Source organism: Colletotrichum fructicola (genome assembly GCF_000319635.2).
Source record: "Colletotrichum fructicola Nara gc5 chromosome Unknown KSG_Nara_v1_contig08, whole genome shotgun sequence".
Taxonomy (NCBI): Eukaryota; Fungi; Ascomycota; class Sordariomycetes; order Glomerellales; family Glomerellaceae; genus Colletotrichum; species Colletotrichum fructicola.
This window is the reverse complement of record NW_027094058.1, coordinates 510,389-536,714: the sequence shown is the minus strand read 5'-3', so window position 1 is coordinate 536,714 and position 26,326 is coordinate 510,389. Positions and strand designations below refer to the sequence as shown.

General features: G+C 53.0%; 11 protein-coding genes across 11 annotated transcripts; 7 read left to right on the top strand and 4 right to left on the bottom strand.

The window, feature by feature from the left end:
• Window positions 1-1,390: 1,390 nt before the first annotated feature.
• On the top strand, window positions 1,391-3,094 carry ecdC-2 (Major facilitator-type transporter ecdC; the record flags this gene model as incomplete). Its single annotated transcript, XM_066152878.1, has 2 exons — window positions 1,391-2,404; window positions 2,474-3,094. 2 exons carry the CDS (start codon window positions 1,391-1,393, stop codon window positions 3,092-3,094), a joined length of 1,635 nt encoding a protein of 544 aa, XP_066007634.1.
• A 786-nt stretch (window positions 3,095-3,880) lies between these two features.
• On the top strand, window positions 3,881-5,053 carry CGGC5_v013167 (putative sucrose utilization protein SUC1; the record flags this gene model as incomplete). The annotated part of the gene is made up of 1 exon (XM_032021535.1): window positions 3,881-5,053. The coding sequence occupies one exon, from the start codon at window positions 3,881-3,883 to the stop codon at window positions 5,051-5,053; it is 1,173 nt and encodes a 390-aa protein (XP_031881423.1).
• Window positions 5,054-6,154: 1,101 nt separating this feature from the next.
• On the top strand, window positions 6,155-6,777 carry CGGC5_v013166 (uncharacterized protein; the record flags this gene model as incomplete). Its single annotated transcript, XM_032021534.1, has 2 exons — window positions 6,155-6,199; window positions 6,532-6,777. The coding sequence occupies 2 exons, from the start codon at window positions 6,155-6,157 to the stop codon at window positions 6,775-6,777; spliced, it is 291 nt and encodes a 96-aa protein (XP_031881502.1).
• Window positions 6,778-6,886: 109 nt separating this feature from the next.
• Window positions 6,887-7,490, top strand: CGGC5_v013165 (uncharacterized protein; the record flags this gene model as incomplete). Its single annotated transcript, XM_032021532.1, has 2 exons — window positions 6,887-7,279; window positions 7,338-7,490. The coding sequence occupies 2 exons, from the start codon at window positions 6,887-6,889 to the stop codon at window positions 7,488-7,490; spliced, it is 546 nt and encodes a 181-aa protein (XP_031881413.1).
• A 581-nt stretch (window positions 7,491-8,071) lies between these two features.
• On the top strand, window positions 8,072-9,146 carry CGGC5_v013164 (uncharacterized protein; the record flags this gene model as incomplete). Its single annotated transcript, XM_032021531.1, has 2 exons — window positions 8,072-8,714; window positions 8,791-9,146. 2 exons carry the CDS (start codon window positions 8,072-8,074, stop codon window positions 9,144-9,146), a joined length of 999 nt encoding a protein of 332 aa, XP_031881414.1.
• A 784-nt stretch (window positions 9,147-9,930) lies between these two features.
• HNM1-4 (Choline transport protein) lies at window positions 9,931-11,800 on the top strand (the record flags this gene model as incomplete). The annotated part of the gene is made up of 6 exons (XM_032021530.1): window positions 9,931-10,003; window positions 10,065-10,390; window positions 10,449-10,671; window positions 10,733-11,066; window positions 11,132-11,652; window positions 11,703-11,800. The coding sequence occupies 6 exons, from the start codon at window positions 9,931-9,933 to the stop codon at window positions 11,798-11,800; spliced, it is 1,575 nt and encodes a 524-aa protein (XP_031881419.1).
• A 2,371-nt stretch (window positions 11,801-14,171) lies between these two features.
• Window positions 14,172-15,185, top strand: CGGC5_v013162 (Zinc-type alcohol dehydrogenase-like protein; the record flags this gene model as incomplete). The annotated part of the gene is made up of 1 exon (XM_032021529.1): window positions 14,172-15,185. The coding sequence occupies one exon, from the start codon at window positions 14,172-14,174 to the stop codon at window positions 15,183-15,185; it is 1,014 nt and encodes a 337-aa protein (XP_031881420.1).
• A 231-nt stretch (window positions 15,186-15,416) lies between these two features.
• CGGC5_v013161 (Oxysterol-binding protein-like protein 4) lies at window positions 15,417-16,686 on the bottom strand (the record flags this gene model as incomplete). The annotated part of the gene is made up of 2 exons (XM_032021528.1): window positions 15,417-16,550; window positions 16,642-16,686. The coding sequence occupies 2 exons, from the start codon at window positions 16,684-16,686 to the stop codon at window positions 15,417-15,419; spliced, it is 1,179 nt and encodes a 392-aa protein (XP_031881421.1).
• Window positions 16,687-18,098: 1,412 nt separating this feature from the next.
• CGGC5_v013160 (Carboxypeptidase S1-like protein A) lies at window positions 18,099-20,318 on the bottom strand (the record flags this gene model as incomplete). The annotated part of the gene is made up of 6 exons (XM_032021527.1): window positions 18,099-18,631; window positions 18,702-18,773; window positions 18,842-19,220; window positions 19,288-19,951; window positions 20,006-20,118; window positions 20,190-20,318. 6 exons carry the CDS (start codon window positions 20,316-20,318, stop codon window positions 18,099-18,101), a joined length of 1,890 nt encoding a protein of 629 aa, XP_031881422.1.
• Window positions 20,319-21,083: 765 nt separating this feature from the next.
• CGGC5_v013159 (Fumagillin beta-trans-bergamotene synthase) lies at window positions 21,084-22,105 on the bottom strand (the record flags this gene model as incomplete). The annotated part of the gene is made up of 2 exons (XM_032021526.2): window positions 21,084-21,959; window positions 22,010-22,105. The coding sequence occupies 2 exons, from the start codon at window positions 22,103-22,105 to the stop codon at window positions 21,084-21,086; spliced, it is 972 nt and encodes a 323-aa protein (XP_031881415.2).
• Window positions 22,106-22,749: 644 nt separating this feature from the next.
• On the bottom strand, window positions 22,750-25,423 carry bglG-1 (putative beta-glucosidase G; the record flags this gene model as incomplete). Its single annotated transcript, XM_032021525.2, has 3 exons — window positions 22,750-22,843; window positions 22,927-25,201; window positions 25,255-25,423. 3 exons carry the CDS (start codon window positions 25,421-25,423, stop codon window positions 22,750-22,752), a joined length of 2,538 nt encoding a protein of 845 aa, XP_031881416.2.
• Window positions 25,424-26,326: the final 903 nt, after the last annotated feature.

The window sequence follows — 26,326 nt, the reverse complement described above, 5'->3', positions numbered from 1 at the left end:
ATTGTCACCTGAGAAAGTGTGGCGTTCGGGGCATCGCCGATAGCCTCTTTGAGATCAACATCTTTCATAGGTTAGAGTTGTCTCAACATTTTCGCATGACCATGGTCAACAGTCAACTTTCATGGCCGGCACTTAAGAATCAATTCGAAGGTATCAGCGGAAAATTCATAAAGCGCAAAGTTATCCTCCGCGTTGTTAAACTTATTCTTTAGCTGACGATTGTTACCAATGGTTTCCCTGGTTTGACACCCCGTTGCTTGCGCCACAACTCTCGCCGGGCGGGCACTAACATGGTTTTAAGGCCGAGCCTTATTGCTATTGCTCTTACCATCTTCTTATTTTCGAGTCCATTTTACCGAAATCAGGGTGACAAAGATGGTTGAAGAAACAACAGGGGTAGTAATAGGACGAGGACGAGAGCGAGAACAGCGATAACATCAGGGACGATGATAGATACAAGGACGACGATAAATACAAGGACGACGACGACGACGACGACGACAGAGATGATAGCAAAAGGGGCAACAACAAAGATGACAGCAAAGTAAAGGCAAGATAGGCCATTAAGTTGTAAATAAAATACGACCACGCTCGAATATTACAAGATTTTCAGAGGCCATATATTTGTCGGGCTCAATATGCATTCATTTTCTGATAAAACTGTGTAACTCTTGCGACTATCCATTTCATCACGATCTTCCTCACGACCATCGCAAAAGCCACAGGCAAGTATTCGAAGACCTCTGTCATCAGAAAGTCCGGATGCTGAGGAGGAAACCGCAGAATCATTCCAGGGCCTCGCTTTTAGTCATCCCGTCGGAGCACTCCTTCGATCTTGTCACAATAGGAGAGTTTTCGAGAATGTAGAAGTGCTTGTAAATGTGAAGCAGCCAATGGTAGTTCAGCCGTGCTCAGCAATTCAGCGATTATTTCAGCCAATGATAATTCACCCATTCTTCCCGCAGCCACTTTGCAGGGATCTCAACCAATCGAAATTCAACCATTCCAGCCGAAGCCACTCCATCGGGAATGCTATGGGTATGCTATGGGTACAGCATCGCCGACTTACACGGACGATATATCTTCTTTCCACAGAGAAAACCAACCTTTTTCTCTTTCCATTGCGAGAAGTCCCGAATTCTTGGAGACGCTAGCGATGTCTCTCCACGAAATCTCCTGTTCCCCGTGGGGACTGGCACCATACCTCGTGTCTCCGGAGGTGGATCGGAGGAGGAGCACCCAGAGGCAGTGTCTGTGTAAGAGGCTCAATGGAGTTGATATAAATCGTCGCCATTTCTCGTCTCTTTTCAATGACACCCTCTTCATGCGCCCGAAACATCTCAACAAACCCTAATTATTCCTTATACCCTCCAGCTTTAAGTAGCCCTTCATGGCCACCAAATCAACTGAGTTGGCGATAGCCAAGTCTCCTTCTGCCAACCACGTTGAAAAGTCAGGTGCCGAAGTTGACGAGGCACTCAAGGTCATTGCCGATCAACCAGACCTCACACCCAAGCAACAGTACCAACGTCTCTGGGCCAACCTCAAGAAAGATAAGCGTTATGTGTTCTGGGCTTTGTACATCATGTCCCTCGTCTTCGGATGGGGGTATGATTCTGGTCTGTCAGGCGTAGCTATCGCCTTCCCAGAGTTCCGCGAGGCCTATGGCAACTACTACGCGGCAGGAGACCAGTTCGTTATTCCTGCCCTTTGGCAGTCGCTCTGGAACGCGGCAAGTACGATCGGTCAAGTGCTTGGCGCCTTCCTCACCGGCCAGTTCGCCGACTATACCGGCCGAAAGGCCGTTCTCTGGACCGCCGTAATCCTATCCTGGGCGGCGTCCTTCGCCCTCGTCTTCGCCCCTAGCCTCCCTGTCCTTTTCGTCTCGAAGCTCCTCTTGGGATTGTCCGTCGGCTTGTCAACAGCCACGCCGCCCCTATACGTTACCGAAAACGCCCCGGCCGCCCTCCGTAGCACACTCAGTTCACTGACCAACGTGGTCATTGTTCTCGGTTTTTTCCTTTCATCCATTACTGGATGGGGCTCTTCGAAGATTGACGGGCCCTGGAGCTATCGCCTAGCGTTCGTTATGACTTTCCTCGTCCCCACATTATTCGCCATCGGATTGCCGTTCCTACCAGAGTCGCCAGTGTGGTACGTCAAGAAGGGCAAGGACGACGACGCTAGAAAGGCAATTCTAAAGCTTTACGGCAAGCATGTTGACGTTGAAGAGCGTCTCCACTTTATCAAATCCGAGTTGGAGACCGAAGCAGGCGAAAACACCGCCGCCAGTCAAACCAGCTGGAAAGCCATCTTCACGAAAGAACACCGACACAGAACGCTTGTTGCTGTCCTCGGTTTACAAGCGCAAAATCTGAGCGGCGGCTACTTCGCGGCAAGTCAAGTTCTTCTATTTCATGGGTTTTTGAGGTTGTGGTGGTGATGTGGTGATCATAAAGCTGACTGGGTGCAGAATACATACCAGACGTACTACTTCGAACTCATCGGCCAATCAGATCCCTTTGGACTTACTGCGATCTCCTCGACACTACAATTCCTTTCTAACTGCTTCGCCGTCTCCGTCTCCGACGTTCTTCCTCGTCGAAAGTCCCTGGTTGGTGGTGGCGCATTGCTATGCTGCTGGTCGGTCATCATCGGTGGCACGTCTCTCGCTGGGACCAGCAACAAGGCAGCAAATATGGCTCTGCTCGCTTTCATGATTACATGGTCCATGCTCTACACTGCGACGGTCGGATGCTTCGGTTGGGCGGTTGCTCAAGAGACCGCTTCTCAACAGACCAGACCCAAGACGATCGCGTTTACGCTGGTGTGCCAGCAGCTCACTGCCCTCTTACTATCTTCGATCTTTCCCTTCTTTATCAACCCGGATCAGCTCAACTGGGGCGGCAAAGTCATGTTCCTCTTCGTCGGCGCCGAAGTATTCATCCTCGCCTTGCTATTCTGGTTCCAGCCAGAGACGAAGAACAGAACCTACCAGGACATCGACTTCCTCTACGCGAATCGCGTTCCTCCCCGAAAGTTCGCGAATTACGTCGTCGCGGACGGTGTTCTTATTGAGAAGGCACGTGCTTGAGTGTATGAAGCCGCCACGGTGCAGCATACGGCGGAGTGTGCTCCGAAACATCGCTCTCGGGTTAGGTCTGGTATTATTGGTAGCCACATGTTAATGGGAAGCTTTTGATCCTCATTGTCGATGGGCAGAACTCGCCCTCATTTTCGCTGAATATTGAATCCAAATTTGACTCGTGGGGTAACCTCTCTCCAATCGGAAACCGATGCGCTAAGTCTAAATCTAGACCCAAGACGGTCTAGACTTTAAAGGGGGACCGAGCCCACCAACCCCAGATTACTCTTTGCGCGTCACTCGTATTCGCAGGCTCCTTCAACGTCTTCTTGATATCTTCTGTTTGTGTGTGCTCGAGGGAAAATGTCGCCAGAAACCGCGTTCTTGGGCATGAGAAAGGCGGCGGCCAAGGTCCGACAAGCGTGCGATACATGCCATACGCGCAAGATCCGATGCGATGGGCGGCGTCCGTGCATGAACTGTCGCATCGCCAAGGTCGACTGCACGTACTGCGCGATCCCGAAGAAGACCGGACCAAAGGGACCAAGATATGGGCGGAGACCAGACTATCGACGACAGGCGGCACCGGCTTCAGTTCCTCAGCCGGGTCATCCAGAACCTGGAGTTGGATGCAATGAGACGGGGCACGCTTCACGAGCAAAACCGACAGCACCGGTCCTGCCTCGGAGTGCATTTGGGGTAGATAACGGCTTCCAACCGTCGCCTCAAGTATCGGCTGATATGTTCAGACGATGTCTCGACGCTTATTTCAAACACAAATACCCCATCACACCAATGCTGGACCAGCAACGCATGGAAGAATGCGTGCGCGTATATCCAAGATGTCCCGAAAGTTATGGCCTTCTCATGTCGTGTTGTGCCAATATCGCTTTGGACCCCGACATACTGTCAACTCCTGCGGATTTATCCAACTTACAACAAAGCAGTTCAGCAGGGATCAATCTTCCCCCGGTTGACTTCTTCCTGTCAGAAGCTCTGCGATCAAGAAGATACCACAATGTCGCCGATACCCAGTCACTTGCACAAGTCCAAACCTCATTCTTCCTGTACTGCATCTACTTCTGTCTCAACAACGATAATGCAGCATGGTTTTACATCCGTGAAGCCATGACCATTCTGCAGACGCTACGATACCATGAAGAGGCAACATATAACGAAATTCCCGACGCCTCCACCAAAAAGTACGCACGGCGCATCTTCTGGGTACTATTCATCACAGAGCGAGCATATGCAATGCAACGGCACCGGCCATTGACGCTGCAGCCTATGCTGGATCTTCCCCAGATCGACCCGCTCAGCCCCGATGCCAAAATTCTGCCCGGCTTCCTGGAGCTCATTTCCCTATTCCGGCCTTTTGACACAGATTTCATCGCCACGTGGAACTCATCTACACCATCGTCGACATCAAAATCGGCAGAGCCTGAGCAGCTGGCGCGACTGCAAAACACTTTGTCAAATGCACTCGCCAACGTGTCCAACTTTTCTCCGATGCAGCAGGCTGATCTTCTCATCACCCGGGAATGGCTGAAAGTCATTGTGTGGAAGCTCTGTGTGTCGAGGACACTGCTATCGGGGACCGATAGTGAGGACAGCATGTCGCTCAGCTATCCCACTACCATCGCACGAGATACCGTGCTCGTCTCTAGGCTCTTGCCCACCACAGCGTTTGAAGCCAATGGTGTCGGCATCTTGGAAAAGGTGTTTGATGTCGGATGTTCATTGGCAGATCTTTTATCTTTGAACCCACCCACAATTATCACGTCAGTCATGGATGTTGGGCCCATTGATATCTTAATGGAGACGGTGAGGATAGCAGGGCAGAAGTTTGGAAATGGTTACAAGCACCTGGATATCTTGGTCGATAAAGCGAACTTTTGCCTTTTGATGAATGTAGATAGAAGTCTACCCTTACCAGCTGATACGTCACTGGTTGAGGTAGTAGAATAGTCACATCTCCCGAACCTCGGGGATTTAATGTTTGGGCCGAGAAATGCCCTCCATCGCCATTATCGCCCCTGCTCTCCGTGTTTCCCATATAATTCCGTTTGCCTTTCTGAGTAATATTCTCCCGAAGCAGAAAAACGGACTTTCGCCGACTGAAATCAGACCTGCCAAACTGAGAAGCCCCAATTTTGGTTCTATGAATGGAAATAGTGGAGAGCGTTTGACGCGCATGAAGATGGCAGCAAGATGGATCTCCTTTGCGTTTTCATTTTAAACCTGATCAATAATCCTGTCGTTCTCCTTCTTCATTGTCGTGTTTGCATGATCAGACTATCTCTTTAGATCCCACATTTTGCCCACTTAGTACAGCAATGCCACGCGCTTCACCTCAGCCCTACGCCGAGCAATCCGGTGATGTTGTCGGCACCGCACCGCTTGATGCGTCGTGGTCATCGTGAACGCGCCCATCAACGCCATGACCTCCGCCGAGCTCTCTGCCAGACAGGGGTTGATGGGTCTTCACTCTATCTTCCAGCCAGCAAATTAACACGAAGTTTCAGGAGCATCAACAACTGACTCGGGCACCAGCCCTACGCAGCTCTCACAGCCAACCAAATGGGCATCTCTACTCCACCGTTCGTCTCGTTAGCCTGCGTCGACTAGCATAGCATCCTGCTTTTGAGGCGTGGTGCTCCCTACCCGCGCTACCGGGGATCCGGATTCGGACGGACTTTGCGGCCGAGTTCCCTTCGCCGATGGGGCGCGTCGGGTCCTAAGGGGCTCTGCCGACCTTGCCGACTCCGCTCAAGCACGCCAACAACATCCCATCGGTGCCGAGACTTCGCGTGGCATTCAGATGGATACCAACTTCCTAATGCGATGGTCAAGATGCATTAGCTCGCCAAGCGGCCTTGGTGATGGGGCTCGCGGCGGTGCAAGACAGGAAGCGACGAAGCGGTGCGCCAAAGGGGTCGTCCGTACAAAATGTGATCATGTTTCTCCTATCTTGCAAGTTTACAGTGTGCTCTTCGATGCCCAAATTCCATTCACTCTTTCAATCCACACAGGCAGCCACTCTTTCTGCCGAGTCCATTCTTTTCAAAAATGCACCTTTCAGCTGTTTTGGTAGCCCTCACTGCGGTAGCAGGGGTAACTCAGGGGCTCCAACATCGTGATGACCAGGCCAATCACTTGCTTCAGAGAGCCGAGCACTACAAGCATCAAGCAGCTCACTACAATGTCGTAAATCGCCAGGCAGCTGGTCCAGTCACGCCCACTATCACGCCGCCCCCGACGTTCAACTCGACGGGGATACCGACGACGTTTTTCACGCATATTTTCACTAATACAACAACACACCGAAACACTACTACGTCCAGGTCGTCCACGTCCTCAAGCTCGCGTACCTCAAGCAAGAAAAGCTCTTCGAGCAAGTCTTCGAGTACTCGCTCGTCTTCATCTTCATCCTCATCTTCGTCTAGCAGCAGCACTGCGAGTACCACGACGACAACATCCAGCTCCAGCAGTTCTACCGCATCATCATCATCACCCTCAAGCTCCACCCACACTTCCTCCACCTATTCGTCATCATCGTCCTTCCCCTCGTCGACGTCAACTTCGTCGTATTCGACGAGTTCAAGCACACCTTCGGCAAGCAGTTCCGCCCAGCCATCGTCCAGCAATACACCATCGAGATCAGCTACCACCTCCGCCCCATCACAAACTAGCGAAGCCGAGAGTAGCACGCGGAGCATTAGTAGATCGACTCAGGCCTCTTTCTCGATCACGTTCTCTTCTGGCGTCTCCTACTCCATCTCCTACAGCACAGCGCCACCCATGACAGATGCCAACGGCAACCAGTATGAGCCTGTCGTTCCTATCGCCGTCCCGGCCGCAGGGGGCGGCGCCGTTGTGCCTCCCGTTGGTGGAGGAGGTGGGGTCGGAGGTGGCGGAGCCGGAGGGGGAGGAGCCGACGATACCACGACCACCTCAAACTTGCCTTCCAGCACCCCTCTCAATGAGCCTTCAGCTGCTCCCTCAAGCGCCCCTCCTACGTCGTCTTCCCCTTCGTCCAGCCAGGAGCCATCTAGCACAGTTGCAGCGATTGATACAACCTCGTCGCCGTTGGTGGTCATCACTTTCGAGCCAACGACAACGACGTCAATCGTTGAGGTGATTACCGAGCCTGCCGCATCGACAACCACCGTTGCTGCCCCCGTGCCTTGCTATGTGAGTATCCTCCCCCGACCCCTCATATTAAACGCAAGAGCTAACTCAATCGATGAAGAACTATGAGTGGAAGTCGTATGGATGGTGCTGTCCTGGTCCTGACTCGCCGTGTGAAAATAGTTTGGGCACCTGCTACTTCGATGGAAGCGGCGCGACGAATGTGTTGCCGAATACCGCCGCTTGCCCACCAGCACCTGATGCTAGACACTAGGTCACGAAAATGAAAGGATTAAGTATATCCGTTGAGATAAAAAGATAATGAAATACCCATTTGCAATTCGCCTTGTATTCAACCTTGGTGTCGTGAGAAGCGTCTCCGCCCTCTCGCATCGCCTCAAGAATGACGTACGATGCGACACAAAAGGCGTTCCTTCAATTGAAACATGACTGAAATCGCGTCTTGGCACGCTCAAATAGTGAAGAGCGGTAGCGCAGCTGTCACCTCAGCTCCCTGTCAGCACATACCAAAGTACCTCAACCAGGCCTCTGTGCCACGCCGATCGCGAATCCTGCAGGGAAAGCAAGCTTATTTTAAGCAATCTTACCTAGCTATGGTAAGGCCTCCACGTCATATCTCTACGCATCAGGCAGAAGGAATAGATCAAATTCTCCTAATAGACATGATAAAAGCACACCGGCATCTCAGTAGTCACACAGCTGTCACTCATAGCATAAGTCTATTATTACCGAAGCATTCACCAGCAGATTCCTAGCCTGGGCGTCACTTCTGACTGGTATTTTCTAAATCTCCCCATACTGTCACATTTAGTTTCTTTCATCTTGAACGTAGACATGGGCATATTGTGGCGGACTACCGGCTTGTTAGTAGGGCTTAGCTCCACCTCGAGAGTTTATGCCTCCAACGCAGAATTGTACCCGCTCGCGAACCGTGGAACACTCTACCATCGAGATATATGGAACGACTCCACCATTATCCCAAATGCCGTAAAGGAACCAAATGCAACCGGAAGCTGGCCAATCGTCGGTATTGACCTTTCCAAACCATTAGTAAATCCACCGGACTCGACTCTATATGGCCGAGGTAATGGTTGGAGCATCGAGGTAAAAGTTGCAACCAATAGAACCAATGGCGATACTCCCAAAGAGGAACCCGAGAGGAACGCCGTGTGGAACATCAACCCTGTCACCATCGACCTCGAAGGGCCCGAGAACGCATTCGAAGCAGGCAACGTCAGCAGCAACTACTCCTTTTGCTCGTATGTCTGGAATGGAATCAGCGACCCGTATACTAAGAAAGACTTGGAGACACTGGACGAAGACACGGATGGCTCTTGCAACGGCTGGATCTCGAATATGTGCATTGAGGATTTGAAGCAAGCAGCCAGAACAGCGCGATGCAACTCAACCACCGGTGACCTGATCCACAAACCGGACAGCTGCGGCAAGAAGATAGACCCTCTATCATACCTCATAAGTAAGACGGTTACCCTGTTCTCGAATGAGACGGTTACCCTGTTCTCGAATGAGCTACTATCTAACACCAAGTGCAGGGAATTTGACGAACCAGACAGAGGCAACAGCAAACAACGACACCGGTCCGGTTTACAGCCTGTACTCATGGGTCGCTGGTATTTTCAACGCTTCTGATGAGAAGGAAACCAACGACTCCTACAACGAAGCACTGACAAGAGTCTGGCCTGTCATTTTGTCGTTCAACTATGACGATGGCGAAAACCAGACGGACTATCAAGTATTTCGATGCGTCCGAGCAAACAACGTCGTGCAGGGGAGTCGTGAGCCCGACGGCTTTGGAGATAGGCCCAACATGGCAGGAACTCTCGAATGGTCCGTCTCTACGATGGCTCTGGGATTAGGCATTTCATTGGGGATCTCTTCTGTGTTTTGAAACTTCTTATGTTTATGCTTTTTTCCCTGTCTTTCATTTCAAATACCAGGCGCTCAATGGCGTAGATGAATCTTTTTTGTATTGTGTGTAGGGATCAAAGCTTAGAGGGCACTTATGCTGTCGATTCAATTAAGCTCTTGCATACGTATTTTCCATCGCTTTGCTGTCAGAACATGTTGATCCGGCGCAAGACAGATGATTTTCTGGCCTTTACGTGCAACGCCTTCGAGGGTGGCCTGTAAGAGTCACTTCATGACTGTGCTGCCAGTTAGGTGGAGAGGGCTGGTATTGGACATTTTGCACACCGGTAAGACATTCGGTTCTGATAGAAGCGATCCTGGATGCTTATGTAGCCAAGCAGAAGAGGAACACTTTGTACCGCAAAAGCGAAGCGATGGCACCTCCCTGCATAAACGAGCATCTCGGTTAGCCGGAACCTTGCCTTCAAGCTGACTTTTGCCCAAAGGTTAGGTATTGTACGCAATGAGTCTGCATACGTTGCATCGTACTAAGATGAAGATTGCTTCTCATGGTGAAACTTCAATTTTTGGCCACGAATGAGGGCTCGCAATTGTTTCATTGCAGCGTTACCCTGCGGATGACTGCAGCTCAGTACAGATCAGCGATGCAGGCATGCAGATTCCGTTGCCCGAGTGGTCTGATCTTGAATGATGCAGAATGTGATGCTGAGCATACATTTTGTTATGCTTAAATTCATTCGTAAATCCTCTAATTTGGTCACTACCTGCGCTATCGCATTCGTTCTTCATTTCTCTTCGTAGCTATGGTGTTCGACTCGGCGGAAAGCCAGGGCAAGCCCTCGTCCTACGTCCGTGACGCGGCAATGACCGAAAAGAGTAGGTCGCACACGCTGCAACAGTCTGCCCTGGTATCGCGGGCTGATTCTAGGCTTTTCAGATGACTCGGCTGGGGTAAGCAGCGACGAAGATGCCGACTTGAAACGCCTCGGCCTCCAGTCTCCCACAAAACGGGACATTGGACTTCTTGAGATTGTTGGCCTCGGATGGAACATTTGCAATAGCTGGTCGGCTATCGCAGTCACACTATCAATCTCAATTGCGTCGGGCGGTCCGGTAACTTTGTTATACGGCATCATTCTCATCTTCGTTCTTGGGGGTGCCTGTGCAATAAGCATGGCCGAGATCGCCTCCGTCTACCCAACAGCAGGAGGCCAGTATCACTGGACCAGCATTCTTGCACCAGAACGTTCTAGTCGTGTACTGGTAAGGACCATATACACGTTAATAATCGCGATATCGATGCTAACGGCGAATGCCGCAGAGTTACTGCTGCGGCTCAGTCAACTTCCTGGGCTGGATAGCCAACGGAGCAGGCTTCGTCATACAGATGCCGGTCATGGTACTCTCACTGGCGTCTTACCTCGATCCTCGATACGTCCCAGAAACGTGGCATATCTTCCTGCTTTTCCAGGCCTTCAGCTTTACATTCACCGCCTACAACATTTTCTTAATGAAACGCACAGCGTGGATTCGCGACTTGGGGTGTAAGCTTCCTTGGGAATATCCACCACACTTAACTCGGCCTTCGTCTGATCTGCTTCGTAGTTTTCATCTCCCTGACGGCCTTCTTTGTCATTACTGTCACCTGCTTGTCACGTTCGACTCCTAAGCAAGACAGCACTTTTGTGTGGACAACATTTATCAACGACAGCGGTTGGTCCTCAAAGGGCATTGTCTTCTTCACCGGCTTGCTCAACCCTAACTTCATCTACTCCGGCTTGGATGGAGCCATTCACTTGGCCGAAGAATGCAATCATGCAGCCTCCAGCATCCCCAAAGCTCTGATTTCTACTGTCACAATTGGATTTGTGTCAAGTTTCGTGTTCAGCGTGGCGATGTTGTACAGCTTTCGCGACGTTGAACCTGTTCTCCAGTCTCCGTAAGTGATACACCGAATTCGGGTCGTCTGCGCATGAGTGATAACAATATCTGCCATGAACACAGGTATCCGATCTTAGAGATCTGGTCGCAAGCCACAGGGTCATCTGCTGCGGCCACAACCTTCGTGGTGACTATTGCCGTATGCGGCTGCTTCGCTTGTACGGGTGCTTTACAAACAGCCAGCCGACTTACATGGTCCTTCGCTCGAGACGATGCGATAGTGTTCTCGTCATTTCTGGGCAAAATTAGCCCGCGATTCGGCGTGCCTGTCAACGCACTCATTGTCAACTCAGCTCTCATTTTCATCTTGGGCTGCGTATTTCTTGGGTCTTCGACAGCGTTCAATGCGTTGGTCGCCACGGGTCTAATTCTTCAACAAGTCAGCTTCAGTTTCCCGGCGGCTTTGGCTCTGTATCACCGATTCAAAGGGGCGGCAGCATTTGAGAGGGTTTTACCAAGGTGTAAGTTCCGACTGCCACAGCTTGTCGGAGTTGTTGCCAATGTTTTGACAATCGCGCTGGGTCTCATTGCATTGATATTCTACGATTTCCCCGTGGTAATTCCCGCCACTGCTTCAAATATGAGTAAGTGCATTGCGAGCCAGTTTCTCAGTGCTTTTAGCTGATTTGAGAAGACTACGCAAGCGTCGTGATAGGAGTTATGGGACTTTTCGCTATCGGCAACTGGTTTGGTTATGCGAATAGAAGATACAAAGGACCAAGGCTCGATTAGATTAACCCCATGAAAACGGAAAAGGAGCTCCCTAGTCTTGCTGAGCGCCATCTCTGGATTAAATTGACTACAGTCAGGAAACTCTTGGGAAACCCTCGATGAGCTACGTCGAGGCTTATCAAAAAGTCATTGCAATAGATGCGCATTATCTCATTGAAGTCTACATTCAGTGAAATTTGCTCCCTCTTCTCCAAAGTGTTTCTAGCGACGGGATGTGTAGAAAAATACCTAGATCGATGTCTCCCTCGACTTTTGATCGTCCATGTAATGATACAAGACCACATACCCAAGCAAAAAGTTGCTGATCGACAGCACGAGAATCACGGTATATAGAACAAGCTAAGAAAATGTAAGTTCTCCGGTCACACCGCAACCTCAGGGCAGTGGTTGACTTACAAAGGGGCCAAAATGAGGAGTTCCAAACAAAGTGCCAATGTAATCGTATACAAGAACACATAGTCCAATAGCTAAGAGGTATAAACTGCCCAGCAAAAGAAATGGAGGAATATGCCATATGTAAGCTTGCACAAGACCCAGAGTTATTGGGTCCTCGTCGGCCTTGCAACGCTCGAGATGCCCATCAGGATCTGACTTTTGACCCAGGAGTTGTCGTAGCTTGAATGGCCCGTCGGCGTAGGTGCTCAGCCGATGCAAACCAACCAGTTGTTGTGAGGATGCTCCAACCCAGCACAATGACACGAAAAGTGCACTGTACCAGAGAACCCTGGCTACCTTTACAGCAGACGTTTCGGCAGCTGGGTTCGTGAACTGGTTCCAAGTCAAGGAGCTTGACGTGACGCTGCTTATCAGGGCTGTCTGTATCTCCTTAGGGTCTTATTGGAGCGAGCAAAATATTGGAGGAAGTTACTGTGATCAGAGTTACGTTCAATTGCGAAAGTGTGTAGTCTCTCCAGGCGATCGTCAGCTGGTTGCGTAGACTGGAGTCTCGCTCATTCAGAAACCTTTGAATCGGGGCGTAATTGTTCCTCCATATAGAGTCAAGAAAATGGACCATCGATTTGAAGATATCAGTCATGAGCTGCCACATTCGTTCGCACATAGTCCAAGTGATACGCAAAGCTTTGAGAGTACTCAGTAGTAAATATGGAGGAATAGTAACCGGCATGACCGACGATGAAAAGTGGCAGGTTGCTCGACTGGTGCCAAATGATGCTTGTAGGGTTGAAATATAAAGAGGTTGAAGAGCTGATGACAGGGCCTCAATATCAGGTATTCATTCCAGCATGCGCTTTACTGCAAAGGCAGATCTTGTCCTACTTTGGCACCAATAATTGAAGTCAAGCTCAGATCCGCCAGGAGCCTTCTTGAATCGTATAGGTGCCGACAAATAGATGACAAATGTTTCCCTGCAGATGTCCTCGATGGTAGCTTGCAGATTGGCTCGTTACCTTCAATGCATGTGCTGTGTTACAATCGATGGGACATCCAAGTTCAATGAGGCAATGATGGTCCTCTACGAACTAGACTGGCTTGGATGTGCATCCTTCCGATTCAGCTCAGCTGTCACAAAATAGGATACGTTGTCACGTAGTGACATACCAAACGGCTGATCTCTAGGACAGGGAAATGAAGCGAAGGTGAATGATGAACGCCTTTGCCGCAGTGTTAGTCGCCGAGTGGCTGATGTGGTACGACCGGAGAATTTGTCATGGGTGGCCAATGGCTGTTGTAGGTGAAAACAAGTCATGCAAAAACCCACAGCTGGATACCTTAGCGGACTACAGATGCTTTCTGCCCATCGGGCATTGCACCGCTGTTCGGCGAACGTGGAGTCACGCAAGCCCGGAGCAGGCCGGACGCATGGAGGACACTGAACCCGAATGTGGAGTGATTCAATTCCGAGACTGCCAAAGGTGATGCTCGCGAACATTACGATGGCTCTATTTGTGGCAGAAGTCCCGATTGTTTGAAGGCTTATTTGACGACACCATGAGCCAAGAATATGAAGTCTCCTGATGCTTCAATCCAGAGATAAATCACTCCAATATCGGCGCCGTGGGAAGCTCAATCGCGGCACAGCGTCAACGCCCAACAGTATGATTGGTTTCTAACCCTCAGGCCACCGCCAACTACAGGAAGCTTCCTGAGCTATCGCACTTGGCATCAGGCATGTCGTCAGCGCGGTGTATTCCAGCGCTCCGGCGGCTTTGGTACTTGATCCTTACCTCCGCCTTGTCGCGCCACTGTTAGTTTCAAGATGATCATATACTTAACGACCTCGAATCGTTATGCTGAATCCGACAGTGTTCAAAATTCCAATGAGTTTATGGACGTTGTCTCGAAATCGGAGTCTTTCTAGTATTGTATGGAAAACACCGCCATGCCATCGTCTACCCAGCTTCCTGCGACAATGCGCGCGGCGCAATGGCGCACTACCACCGGCAGCATCGAGAAGAACCTCAAGCTCGTCACCAACGCACCACTCCCCAAGACTGCCTCTTCACTTCCCAAGGGCTGCACCCTCGTGAAAGTGGCCTTCGCCTCCATCAACCACGACTACAAGCTCGCCGAACTTCCCCTCGTCAACCGCATCTTCCCCAACCCAGCAACCCCCGGAGTGGACTACTCGGGCACCGTCGTCGCAACAAATCTCACCACACTGAAGCCCGGTCAGCGTGTGTTTGGGAGAACGCAGATGCACAAGTGTGGCACGCTGGCCGAGTACGTCGTGGTAGGAAAATCAGGCATCGCACCGGTCCCCGCCGGCGTATCGCTGAAGGATGCGGCGTGTGTCGGTATATGTGGTGTCACGGCGCTACAAGCACTTGCTCCCTTCGTGAAAGAGGGAGACACGGTCTTGATCAACGGAGGCAGCGGTGGCACCGGGATGTTCGCTATTCAAGTTGCTAAGGCTCTAGGCTGCGCCCGAGTTGTTGCCGTCTGTTCGGGGCGGAATGCCGATTTTTGCCGGAGTCTTGGAGCTGATGATGTGATTGACCACAGGAAGGGAGATCTGGTAGACACGCTCAGGAAACGAGGGGAACAGTTTGATTACATACTGGATACGATGTTTCTGAATACGGAGCTGTATTGGCAAAGTCACCATTATCTCGTCCTTAACGGGACCTACGTGGCGATTGGTTTGCCTTTGACAGCCCATACATTCAAGACTTTGATTTCGATTCATTTGCTCCCAAGGCTCTTTGGCGGCGGTAAGAGAAGGTTCAAGTTCCATTCAGTATTCGCAAACCCGGAGCACTCCCTACGGGTGGCCAGGTGGATTGAGGAAGGCAAAGTCAAGCCAGTGATCGAGGACGTCTTTGGCTTAGAGGACGCAGACAATGCTTATGCGAGAATCAAGGGCGGAAAAGCAGCTGGAAAGATGGTTATCGTAGTTGGTGGCGACAGTGGCACTGCGAAGTGAGATAGGAAGACACATGCTTGGCTGCCAAGTGGTTGTGAACGAAGTATCGCTTAACTCTTTGCGGTTGAGACTGAGATACAGAATCTCGTAGCGTAAATAAGTAGTAAATAGTGTATTGACATCCTATAGTCCCAAGCCAGATTCCCAAGCGCCTATCCCATTCCCATTCTGTAATCCAAACGCCAGTCGTGAACATGATACAGGAAATCTAGTAGGTAAGCACTGCCGCGCCTATCCCAAAGGCGTCAGTTCCCCTCTAAATGGTCTTTGAACCGTATCCCGCTTGTCCTCGTCAACCTTCCAAACACCCTTAGTATGTTTATCATGAAGCTGCCAGTTCACAGGCTTCGCCAGCTGGTGGAAAACGTCGTGTTCCGACCCAGGGATGCTCTTGAAAAATAACGGTTCCCAGGTCTCTCCCTTCTTCTTCTCTTCCGCTCTCATGCGTCTTTGCGCCTGCTCTACCTCGCTCTTCGCGTTCACCGTCTCCCGGAAGTCGCCCTTGCCCAGGCCTTCGATGACGCCAGCCCACGCCTTGCGCGACTCCCAAGGATCTTGGCTGGCAATCGGCTCAATCTCCATCGGCGCGGGCAAGTTCTCCAGCGCGTCGACCTCGTACTTCTCGATAATGTCGCCCGTCCTTCCGTCCTTCACTGTCCAGCCCTCGCTCCAGACACCCTCCAATGAGTAAATCGTCGCCTTCTTGTCGTTCTTGTGGTACATCCTCGCCTGGAAGAAGTTCTTTTTTCCGCTGAACACGCCCGTCCCCGAGAACTTGATCTCCGATACGTAGCCCGTGCTCGAGACGATGTAGTATGTGCCAATCACCTCGGGGTACAAGCAGGCGTTCAGGAACCCCCGAACCTTTACATCGGGAAGCGGCACCAAATAGTCCTCGTTGTACTTGTCGATGTGCACCACCGCGTGCCCAATCTGGCGAATGTTGACGCTGCTCGAGAACGTCATCTCGACGCGCGCGTACCCATCCGCCCGGATGCCGTGCTCCTTGCTCGCGATGTGCATCGCCGTGATGGGCGGGTGGTGGCTGACCTGCTCAGCGACCAGCTTCGTCGACGCCTTGCCCTCGTTCCAGGACGCCAGGAAAAGCTCGCCAAGGAATGCGTTGAGGGGCTTCTTGATGCTGACGTTGGGGGCGCCGGCAACGTAGAACTGGCTGCGCATCGCGATAAGGATCATGCGCAGCACCTTCAGGGAGCGCTTCTCTGGGTCCTGTTCGAGGGCCGGGGCGACGAAGACGCCTGGCCTCTGCGACCAGCAGTGGCCGACCTCGACGACCGAAGAGGGCGCCAGGAAAGATGGCGGTGCGGTGACATTGGAGAGATCGCCTTGTACTGATGAGAGGAACTGTGGTGGAAATGTCAGCGGCAATGCTTGAATCATTCAGGCCCCGCTGGGAGACCCGTCAGCGATTGCTGTCGCTGAGTAGGTAGCTTACCTTGACGAGGTCGCTGATGCGAGACGAAAATGACTTCGTATCCATGATTGTGACTTGTGTCTCTGACTGATTGAAGTTGTCGTATCCGTATTCTTCTTCCCAATCAAGATTCCACCCAAGATTCGTCTTCTATAAAGTGATGTCCTCTTCCCAAATAGAGTCGCGGTATCGTTAATCTGATGATAAGCTGTGTTGGTAACGGTAGCAAGAAATAAGGGTCAAACGCCCTCTTCCAGGGAGCTGTCGTGCGGCCTGCGACTGGGGTTTCAGCTCTGTTTCAGCCAGCAACTGGGCGTCGTCCAAAACGCAATTGTTCTGCAAATCAGTGGAGATGAATCGTGCTCCAGCAGCAGTACGGATATATAAATGGGCTGTTGCACCTTTGTGACCTTGGCTGGGCAATAGTCGCTATGAGAGTTCGATAGTAAACACGCCAAATAGATGGGACTGCAAAAAGGGGACCCTTATCATTCTTGAAGTGCAAGAGATGGGCTGGGTTGCTGCGTCCTGATATCATTCCCCTGTCTCATCAGCTGGCATGTGAAAGACGCACGACAACAGCACAGCGCGCGTCGTGGTACATGTCTGCTGTCTGTTGCTGCAGTGCATGCTAAGGGTCGCCCTTCAGAAAAAGCACCGGTCGCAACTCGCTCCCAATGTTGCGCTGCAAAGAAGCGTTGACCACCCAATGACACAAGAGACTCTGGACACGACGCCAGACAAGACTCGACTCCGTCTGAAAACGCGGCCTCAAAGCTTGCCCCCTGCAACCTGCTGTAGCCGCTGTTGGCTTGTTCAGCTCCCAGCTCACCAAGAAACGCCGGCTGGGCCACCACCCGGGCGCGGACTGCTGCGCCTCCCGGGGTGGAGGGGTCGAACGAGATGAGAGCTGCTGCTGCTGTTGCGTGACGGCTTGCCGCCGGCGCAACATCCTCCCGCCAGGGCAGTCCAGGTCATCGGATCGGATGAAATGCACCGCCAAGCGGCATCGTGAGTCTCGCCGACGATCCCCGGTTGGCCAGCGCCCTCGGATGATTCATTGATTCGCATATCGGGCCCGGTTCGTTTCTTGGGTCTGCGAGCCACACGGCACTATATCCGGCTGGGGGTCGCTTCTTTTAGCACACATATTCCGTCCCTTTTGTTTCCCGTCCACCCCATTTAATCGAGACAACTTGGAATGAAAATGGCACGGCGCTGAATGTTTCTTTTCATAGCCTAGCTAAGCTTAAAAAACGCGCGGTCCGCTGCTATACCAAACCATTCCAACACGCCAGCGCTAGGGCATAGGGCTGCGACCAGCGCTGCATGTTTTCTGACGGTTTCCCCCTCATGCGTCCAATCACTGAAACACACTTGGCCGACGGGCTTGATCTTGCTCTCCCGGCTGCTGAAGCTAGGAATCACCGTGGCAGCGTGCAACTACTAAACACTAGCCTTCTCAGGAGGGTTCGCGCTTACAGCTCCTCGGAAACCTGCTGTTCGCCCTTTTCCGGACCCTGAATCGTCTGCGTAACTTGTTCATCGCCATCGTCTTCGATGGTCCCAACCACGTAGTAATCTCTCACCAACGCAGTACCGTTTTTCACCATCTCCCACACCTCGGGCGCGCAAGTTTCAGGCTTCAGCACATAGCAGGCGGGGTCTGGCTGCGCAGGCGGCACGTTCTTGATGTGCCAAATGTCCAGAGGGCCAACGGTCGCCAGCTCATCAGTCACCGGGATCAGCCCGGTCGCAATGTCGCGGTTGAAGGTCGCCCGCATGAAGATCTCGTACGCCGTCACGGGCTGGTATGACGGCACCTCGTGGCCGGCCTGGAACACCCGCGAGAAACTGTAGTTGCCGAACTGCCGCGTCATGCCCGTGATGCCGTCCGGCGTCACGAGCGGGGCGTACCCGGCCTTGGCGAAGTCCTCGGAGCGCTTGTAGGGGATCGTCAGGCTCACCCTCTCCCCGCCAACCCAGTTGCATGCATAATCGCGATCACCGTCTACAAATATGTCAGAGACCCATTCGTATGTCGTACACTAATGCGCCCCGGGAGTGGGACGGTAACTCACACATCATGTGAACCTTGACTCCGCTGTCGAGGAGACACCCAATCGACTCGCTGAACCCGCCCAGGATGATGTCTACACATGGTATCAGCTCTACGTTCATCCAAAGCGGCCACCTCCGGGTGGAAGGTAAGGCTGCACACCAAAGTTCTCATTGAAAGCCCTGCCCACGGCGCTTGAAGATTCCGAGTAGTTCACTGGAACTCCGAGAGAAGAAAGCACCTCCCCGTCGATGAGGTATCCGTACAGATGCGGGGCCGGGAAGGGGTCGTGCTTGGGATGGCCGATGTCGTACCACCCGTTACCGATTGACTGGTAAAGTTCAACAGCTTTATTTTCGCATTCGCTGGTAAAACCGCCACAAATCTCCGTGTAATTCTTCTTGCCGCTTGCGAGCAACGGGCCGTGCTCTTTCAGGGCGTCTTGACAATCGGCCATCTGTTGACGGCAACCGTTGGGGCGGGTCCAGTTGTACATCAGCTCATCGTAGATGGACTGGTTGAAGACTTGGATGTCGTATGTCTTTCGTCTCACGACTTAGCATTCACTCAATCTTAAGACGCGCCATCCCGCGGCAAACTTCACTCACGTTATTGTATGGGAATGTGATCCACGTCTCAGCCTGGATGACAAAGTCAATGAGGCCGTTGACGATACCCAGAGTATCGAGATGGATGAAGTGAGCATCCTTCTCAGGCGAGCTTCCGTTTTGGATCAGCTCATTCTGATTTTGAAAGTGCTTCAGGATACCAGGTCCGTAGTGCCCGCCATACGACTCGGCCCAGAGGCTCACTTTGTCATCGATGGGCTTGTAGAATGGGAACTCAAAGAACCAAGTCTGGGCAAAGTGCCACAGCGAATGAGCAGCATGCGCCGTGGTGTGGGCAGTTTGGGATATGTTCTGGCTCGACGCAGTACCGTATCGATAAGTCCAGTTGCCAGACTCCGGGATCCCGTCGCTGAAGTCAGCAGGGAACGACTCCATGTACCCCTCTTCGTTCATATGCGCGGTGAGATTGGTGAGAACATCGTAAGAGAAGCCCACTTGGTTCGGCTGATCGATGTAAAGAAGGTTCACCTCATTATTCCAGCTCAACGGGTTGAGTCGCGTAGTCTTGGAGTCCTCGTTGACGAAGCATGGGCCGTTCTCCTCAAGCAGTCCCATGATGGACGACGCGCCGGGCCCACCATTCAGCCAGATGGCCAGCGGCGCATTCTCGGGCGCCTTTCGGGCCTCGAAGAACCAGAAGAACCTGCGCGTTGGTGGTAAGCCCCCATCGTCTGATCGCATCGCGGGGGAAACTCACGTGTTGATTGGGTAGTCCTGCGCCTCTCCGTTCACATCGTCCAGAGTTCCGGGCGGCAGGTGGACGTAGCCCGCGTAGCTTCGGACGCCGGGCGTCGTCTCGCAGATTCCTGGCTATCGGCGCAACGTCAATCCCGCTCATCCCTAGGGCGTCGGGCCAATTGATTCGGAACAACTCATCTTACCTCCTTGTACGAGATGGTCACATTTTCGTGAAATTTAGACTTCAAAACAGTGACACCCTCCGGCTTCGGTGGAAATTGGGCCCCGGCCAGGCCGATAATGCCGCCGAGCAATAATGAGGCGGGAATCATGTCCGCCGACTGAGCGATTGAATGCCAAGATGGCCGGACTGATGAGTGACAAAATGCGACGAGGTTTTCGGCCAGACTTTATGAAGGTATCTATGGTTTCCCAGTACGTGCTTACTTATGATGTGACGCGTTTCGCACACGTCCTGAAGGATTCCGAGAACGAGTCAATTGCGGGGAGATGACGGTCGGCCCTGAGCAATGATTCGGCGAGCCTGTTTGACCTTCCTTTTTGGACATCGCCGCGGCAGAGCGGCACAGTCGAGCTTACCTGCAATCAGCTACCGCGAAAAGTTTGACTATCACGACAGCTCGAGAGAACGCAAAACATGACGAATTCAATTCGCACTCATTTTAGAAACTGACATACAGATTCAATTCTTAACATATGGTTTGCACATGCCGCACGATGGTCCTCATACTTGGACAATGGTAAACTCTGAGCAGATACTGATGACGAAACTGATGACGATCACACTGACGATGAGGTTCTGTACCTTAGACGACAAACGTGTCAAGTCTAAGAGCCGCAAGAACTTCAGGAAGCCTGTCCATCTGCTAAATCCTCCAAGATATCGCCTGCCCGCGCCTCACTGCAATGCTAAAATTTCGATCGAGAGAATGAATGAGAAATCTATTGGGTATACCCGACATCAAACCATAAACGAACGCAAGCCCATGTGCTTCCTGTGTGCCGCACTTCAGGCCTTCAAAGTCGGTCTCGAACCCCCATGCAACGCTTGCTCCAAACCATGAGATATTCCCGCCTCACGCAACAAAAAGAGGTAGGACATACAATGTAGACATCCACAAACACCACAACTTCGCCACAATCTTGTCACACCTCTCGTCTCTTCTCGCGACCGTCAGAACCGCCATGACAGACCCAAACCCCATCGGCACCGCCCATCCAACCAGACTGAGATTCCAAAAGTACGGAGTCACCGCCGACCACATCAGTACTGCAGCAGCCAGTCCTACGCGGGACGCCTTCTCTCCGTAGACCAGTGGGATGGTCTGTCGTCCTCTGGCTCTGTCGCCTTCCATATCAGGAAAGTCGAGAGCCTGCACAGTGGTTGCGATGGCGGCTCCTGTTAACCCGATCCAAATCCAAGCCTTGGGCAGGAGCTGGCCACCCGAGATAACTTCCAACGATCCCGCGCTGAAGCACATGATTCCTCCAGTGTTGATCAAGTTTCGCGACCAAATGTTGATACTACTGCCGTCCAGGTCGTTGTACGTCCATAGTAAGGCCATCATTGTCACCGAGGGCGTGAAGCCACCGATGAACAGACTCATAACCATCACCATGGGGATGATAGCGAGCAGCAGCTTCTGTGCTTGGTTCGGCGTCAGTCTCTTCGCCGCGATTGGCCGCCAGGGTTTGTTAAGTTCGTCCTCGAGGACAGATTCCGGGAGGCGCTGGTTCGAGATGCCGCAGACGATTAGGTTCACCCATATCCAGAACACCGAGAGGAGCAACCTCTGTAACGCCTCATAGGCAGTCGGCCTTTGAACCGTCGTGAGTGTTTCATGGCCGAGGACTGCGGCCACGAGAAAAATGGTTTGAGGTACTAGAACAGTTTTGATGTCGCTTCTGGTGAATAGGTACAGCGTTTTCAGATGGAATCCTGCGCGTCGGCCCTTCATAGCGTTAGTGATAGCCGCTAGCTCATTGACGGGAAGGATCTTACCCGACACCCGCACGTGGATGAATCCGATGATTCTGACATTGGCACAGACTGGTCGAACGGCTTTTCCAGCAGCACACGATCCTCCTGAGCCGACATATTGACTGAAATCAACAAGAATGCGCAAAGAGGAAGATTGTTAGTCAATTTGCATCGAATTCACAACGTCTCCAGTGACCGCGATATGTGGCCGGGTCGCATTATGAGTATTTATGATTTAAGCCTTCCTACCGAGGGTTTGGGGAAGTCCGCATTGAAGCTACGAACGACATCGGCCAAAGAGACTGATATGGAAGCTGTGACGACATCGTCTGAACTTTCAAGCTTACTGAGCCGCATCATTCGGAGTTCAAAAGCGGAATGTGGAGGACGGACTTTGGTTCTCAGCCGGTCATCTGGAGCGGACCCGAAACCCTAAGGGAAAGTCTAGATTATGGCCTTCTCCTTCGTGCTGAGCTTGCGAATGGTAGAAAGGCACTTTCTAGTTACTTCTTTTGACCTTCCGACAGGTCATGACTGATTGGAAGGACCAACTCAAGTATTACGGACGACATCATATTTGCTTGCATGGTCTAGACTTTGGGACTGTCTAGCTTGAACTGTGATAGCCAATGTCTGTCTTGGTATTCGGCAAGCTACCGCACACAAGATTCAACGGAGCCCCAAATGCCAATTGTCTCCGTTATGGATAATTTCTGCCCATAAATGCCGGCCGGCGCACCCGGCGCTCCCCGTCTCTCAGACTACATCAACTCAACCACAACCGGGCCGCTCGCACGAGCCACATAGTCATCATCATCAGAGAACATTGTAACTGAAAAGGTGTTTATTTCACTGCTATCCAGACATTACTAATACTATTCAGAGTCGTAAATCATGCGTCGTGATTCCCTCCACACAATACATTACGGAATTCTTACGCTTGCACAGGAGTGATGGTGGTGGAAGCCTTCAGGTCTCTGCTGCTCCAGCCGACGCTGAGGGTGAACTCGCCAGCGGGGATGACCCACTGCTGGGAGACGACGTCCCAGTAGCTGAGATCACGGCGCATCAGCTCGAAGCCGATGGTCTTGCTCGCGCCGACGGCAAGGGGCACCTTCTCGAAGCCGCGGAGCTGCTTGGGAGGAGTGCCGGCGGGGGTGGTGTCGGCGGGGAAGCTGACGTAGAGCTGGGGCACGGCGGCGCCCTCGACGTCGCCGGAGTTGGAGACGGTGACGGTGGCGTTGAAGATGGTCTCCCAGAGGGCGGGGTTGCCGCCGGGCTCGACGGGGCGCTCCTCAGGGGCGGAGGTGATGTTGTCGGCGACGGCCTCGGCGGCGAAGTCGGCGAGCTCGAAGGTGGTGTAGCTGAGACCGAAGCCGAACTCGTAGCGGACGGTGATGTTCTTGGCGTCGAAGTAGCGGTAGTCGATCTCGAGCTTCTCATCGTACCAGCTCTGCCAGTCGTACTCGCCGGTGGTGTTGATGGCAGTGGTGGGGGGCGCGTTGTAGTCGGTGCCGTTCAGAGCGATGGTGTAAGGAAGACGACCAGAGGGGTTGACGTCGCCGTAGAGAACATCGATGAGAGAGTTGCCGCTCTCCTGGCCAGGGTAGTGGTTGGCGAGGATGGCAGTGACGTTGGGGTGGTCGGCCCAGGGAAGGGTGTTGATACCGGAAGAGTGGGTGATGACAATGGTGTTGTTGCAGTCCTTAGCGACAGCCTCAACGACGTCGTTACCGTTCCAGTCAACGTCAAGGTGCTGGCGGTCAGCGGCCTCCTCAGCCCAGGTCTTGAGGAAGACGAGGCAGACCTCAGGGGTCTTGGGGATCCAGAGATCGCTCATGTTGGAGTTGATGATGAGGGTGTTGTTGAGCCACTGCTGGACGAGAGCACCATCCTGAGCCGCACGGGCCTTGATGGCCTCAAGAGGGGAGACGAGGTAGGTAAGACGGCCAGTTCCGGAACCACCGCCGGCAACGAGGGTGCCGTACTCGAAGTCCTTCTGGTTGTAGAAGCCCTGGGTGTCCTCACCGGCGTCGTTTCCGAAGACGGCGATGGACTTGGGGGCCTTGAGGGGGAGGGCCTTGTTCTCGTTCTTGAGGAGAATGGAGGCGGCAGCACCGTGCTTGCGGATGATCTCGCCGTGGTTGTCACGGACGTCACGGCTGCGCTCGCCAGTCAGGTTGAACTCGCGGACCCAGGTGGACTTGGGGGAGAAGGTGTTGAGGTCACCGCTGGAAGGGTCGATGGAGGGGAAGTCCTTGTCCTGGCCGAGCCAGAAGTAGGGGGTCATGATACGGAGGATCATGTCGTCGACGCGGGCAACATCAAGGGTGCCGTTGTTGACAGCGAGGGTGACGTTTCCGCCGAAGAAAGAGCCGGAAGCCCAGGCCTGGCCGTAAGATCCGAGACCACCGGGCATGTCCATGTCCAAACCGGCCTCAATGGCAGCAACACCAGTGTGGGTAGCACCCCAATCACTCATGACGTATCCCTCGAAGCCGAGCTCCGTCTTCAGGAGACCGTTCAGGGACTTGGAGTTCTGGCAGCCGTAGGAGCCGTTGATGCGCTGGTAAGAGCACATGAAGGAGGCAGCCTTGGCCTTGACGGCGTTGGCAAAGGGCCACATGTAGAGCTCGTGGATGGTGCGGTCGTCGATGTTGGAAGACAGAGCCTGGACGGTGATGTCGGTGTCGGTGCCGTTGGGGTCGAAGGTGGGGTTTCTCATGGTCTCCTGCTCGTTTCCGATCCAGTGCTTAGCAGTAGCCTGGACTCCGGCGTCCTGGTGGCCAGTGATGGTCTGGTACATGGCGATACCGGTGAGGTAGGGGTCGGGGGAGAAGCCCTCCCAGTTTCTGCCGGAGTAAGCGGAGCGGCCGAGAGGTCCGGCGACGGGAGAGAGGGCGACGTGAGCACCCTTGGCCTTGAACTCCTTGCCCATGGCGTAACCTCTCTCGTAAAGAATGTCCTTGTCCCAGGTGGCTGCGGCAGAGACACCTGCGGAGAAGACACTGGCGTAGTCGGCTACACGGATGGAAAGGGGTCCATCCTGAAGGCAGAGACCGTTGAAGCCGAGGCGGGGGACAGCGACGATGTTACCGACGCAAGGTCCAGGCTGACCGGTGACCATGTCGGCCTTCTCCTCAATGGTCAACTCGTTGACGAAAGCCTTGGCCTTGGCCAAAGCATCCTCCCAACCGTTACCGGTGGTGTTGGCTGAACATTATGTTAGCAGACGCTCTTGCGATGAGAGTCTGAGAGATACTCACGAGAGGGGTATACGGCCGGAGAGTGGCCATAGGGACCGAGAATGGTGGTGTTCAGAGGCTGAACGTATTCGAAGGCGTCTTCGCCGCGTTCGCCGGCGTCGTAGGCCTGGCCATTGACGGCCGGAGCCAACAGAAGGCCGGAAAGGATGAGAGACAGAGCGGCGGTCATCTTGAGAACCCTTTGAGTTGAGGTCTGGCGCTTGTGCTGGAGATCCAAGAGCCTCATCTCACGGGGTTACATGACTCTCTTTATACATCCTCGTCTCCTCCCACGGCTCCCGACGTCAGTTCATCGTGTTCTTCCCAATTTTCCATCAGACCCGCGACCCGCGGGGGGCAGGGATCCGAACCATACCACCCTACTTTTGCCTGCCCTCGCACTATCCATCATCCGAGTTGAATATGGCCCCTCCGAGGACAAGGCCGACGACATGGACCTTCCTTCCCACATCACCGGGCCCCGCGCGGGGGACTGCAAAGGTCGGTGAAAGCAGCGTGATCGAGGCCTCATTGGTAATCCAAGTCGTCATGGCACGGAAGTCGGCCCCACACCGGTCGTCACCCGAAGGGCCAAAGTGGGATTCTAGATGAAGTTCGGAGAGTGCTACCACCCGTAGATTACCCAGTAGCCAGAGAAACGGAACAGACCGGCCAGCCTTCCCACACGTGGGGGAGGCGGAATGCTGCCGAGCCCCTGGTTCTCGATGCTGGTGACCACACATCGTCATATGGGGTGTGGAGATCCAATACCGGCCATGACTAGTGATCAAGGTGTAGCCTCAGCCGTAACGAGACAATATTGAGTCATTGGTCCTTCTAGAAAGAGATCTGCTCAAGAGGGCTTTACTAGGTGTGCACCGCTCGAGGCTGCCGCCAACAATCGGACTTCAGAACTGCGTTCCACGCCTAAACCCGCGGAATCGCAGTAGTTTGACATGCTGTCCGAGTAGTAGCAAAGACCGTTTCGGTGCTTGGCGCTGTCATGTCGGGGCTTCCGTCGCAGCACTAGAAGTTGAAAATTCCGGAGAACTGCCGCTGCGAGTGACAGGGAAGACGAGCCGTTGCTGTGGGG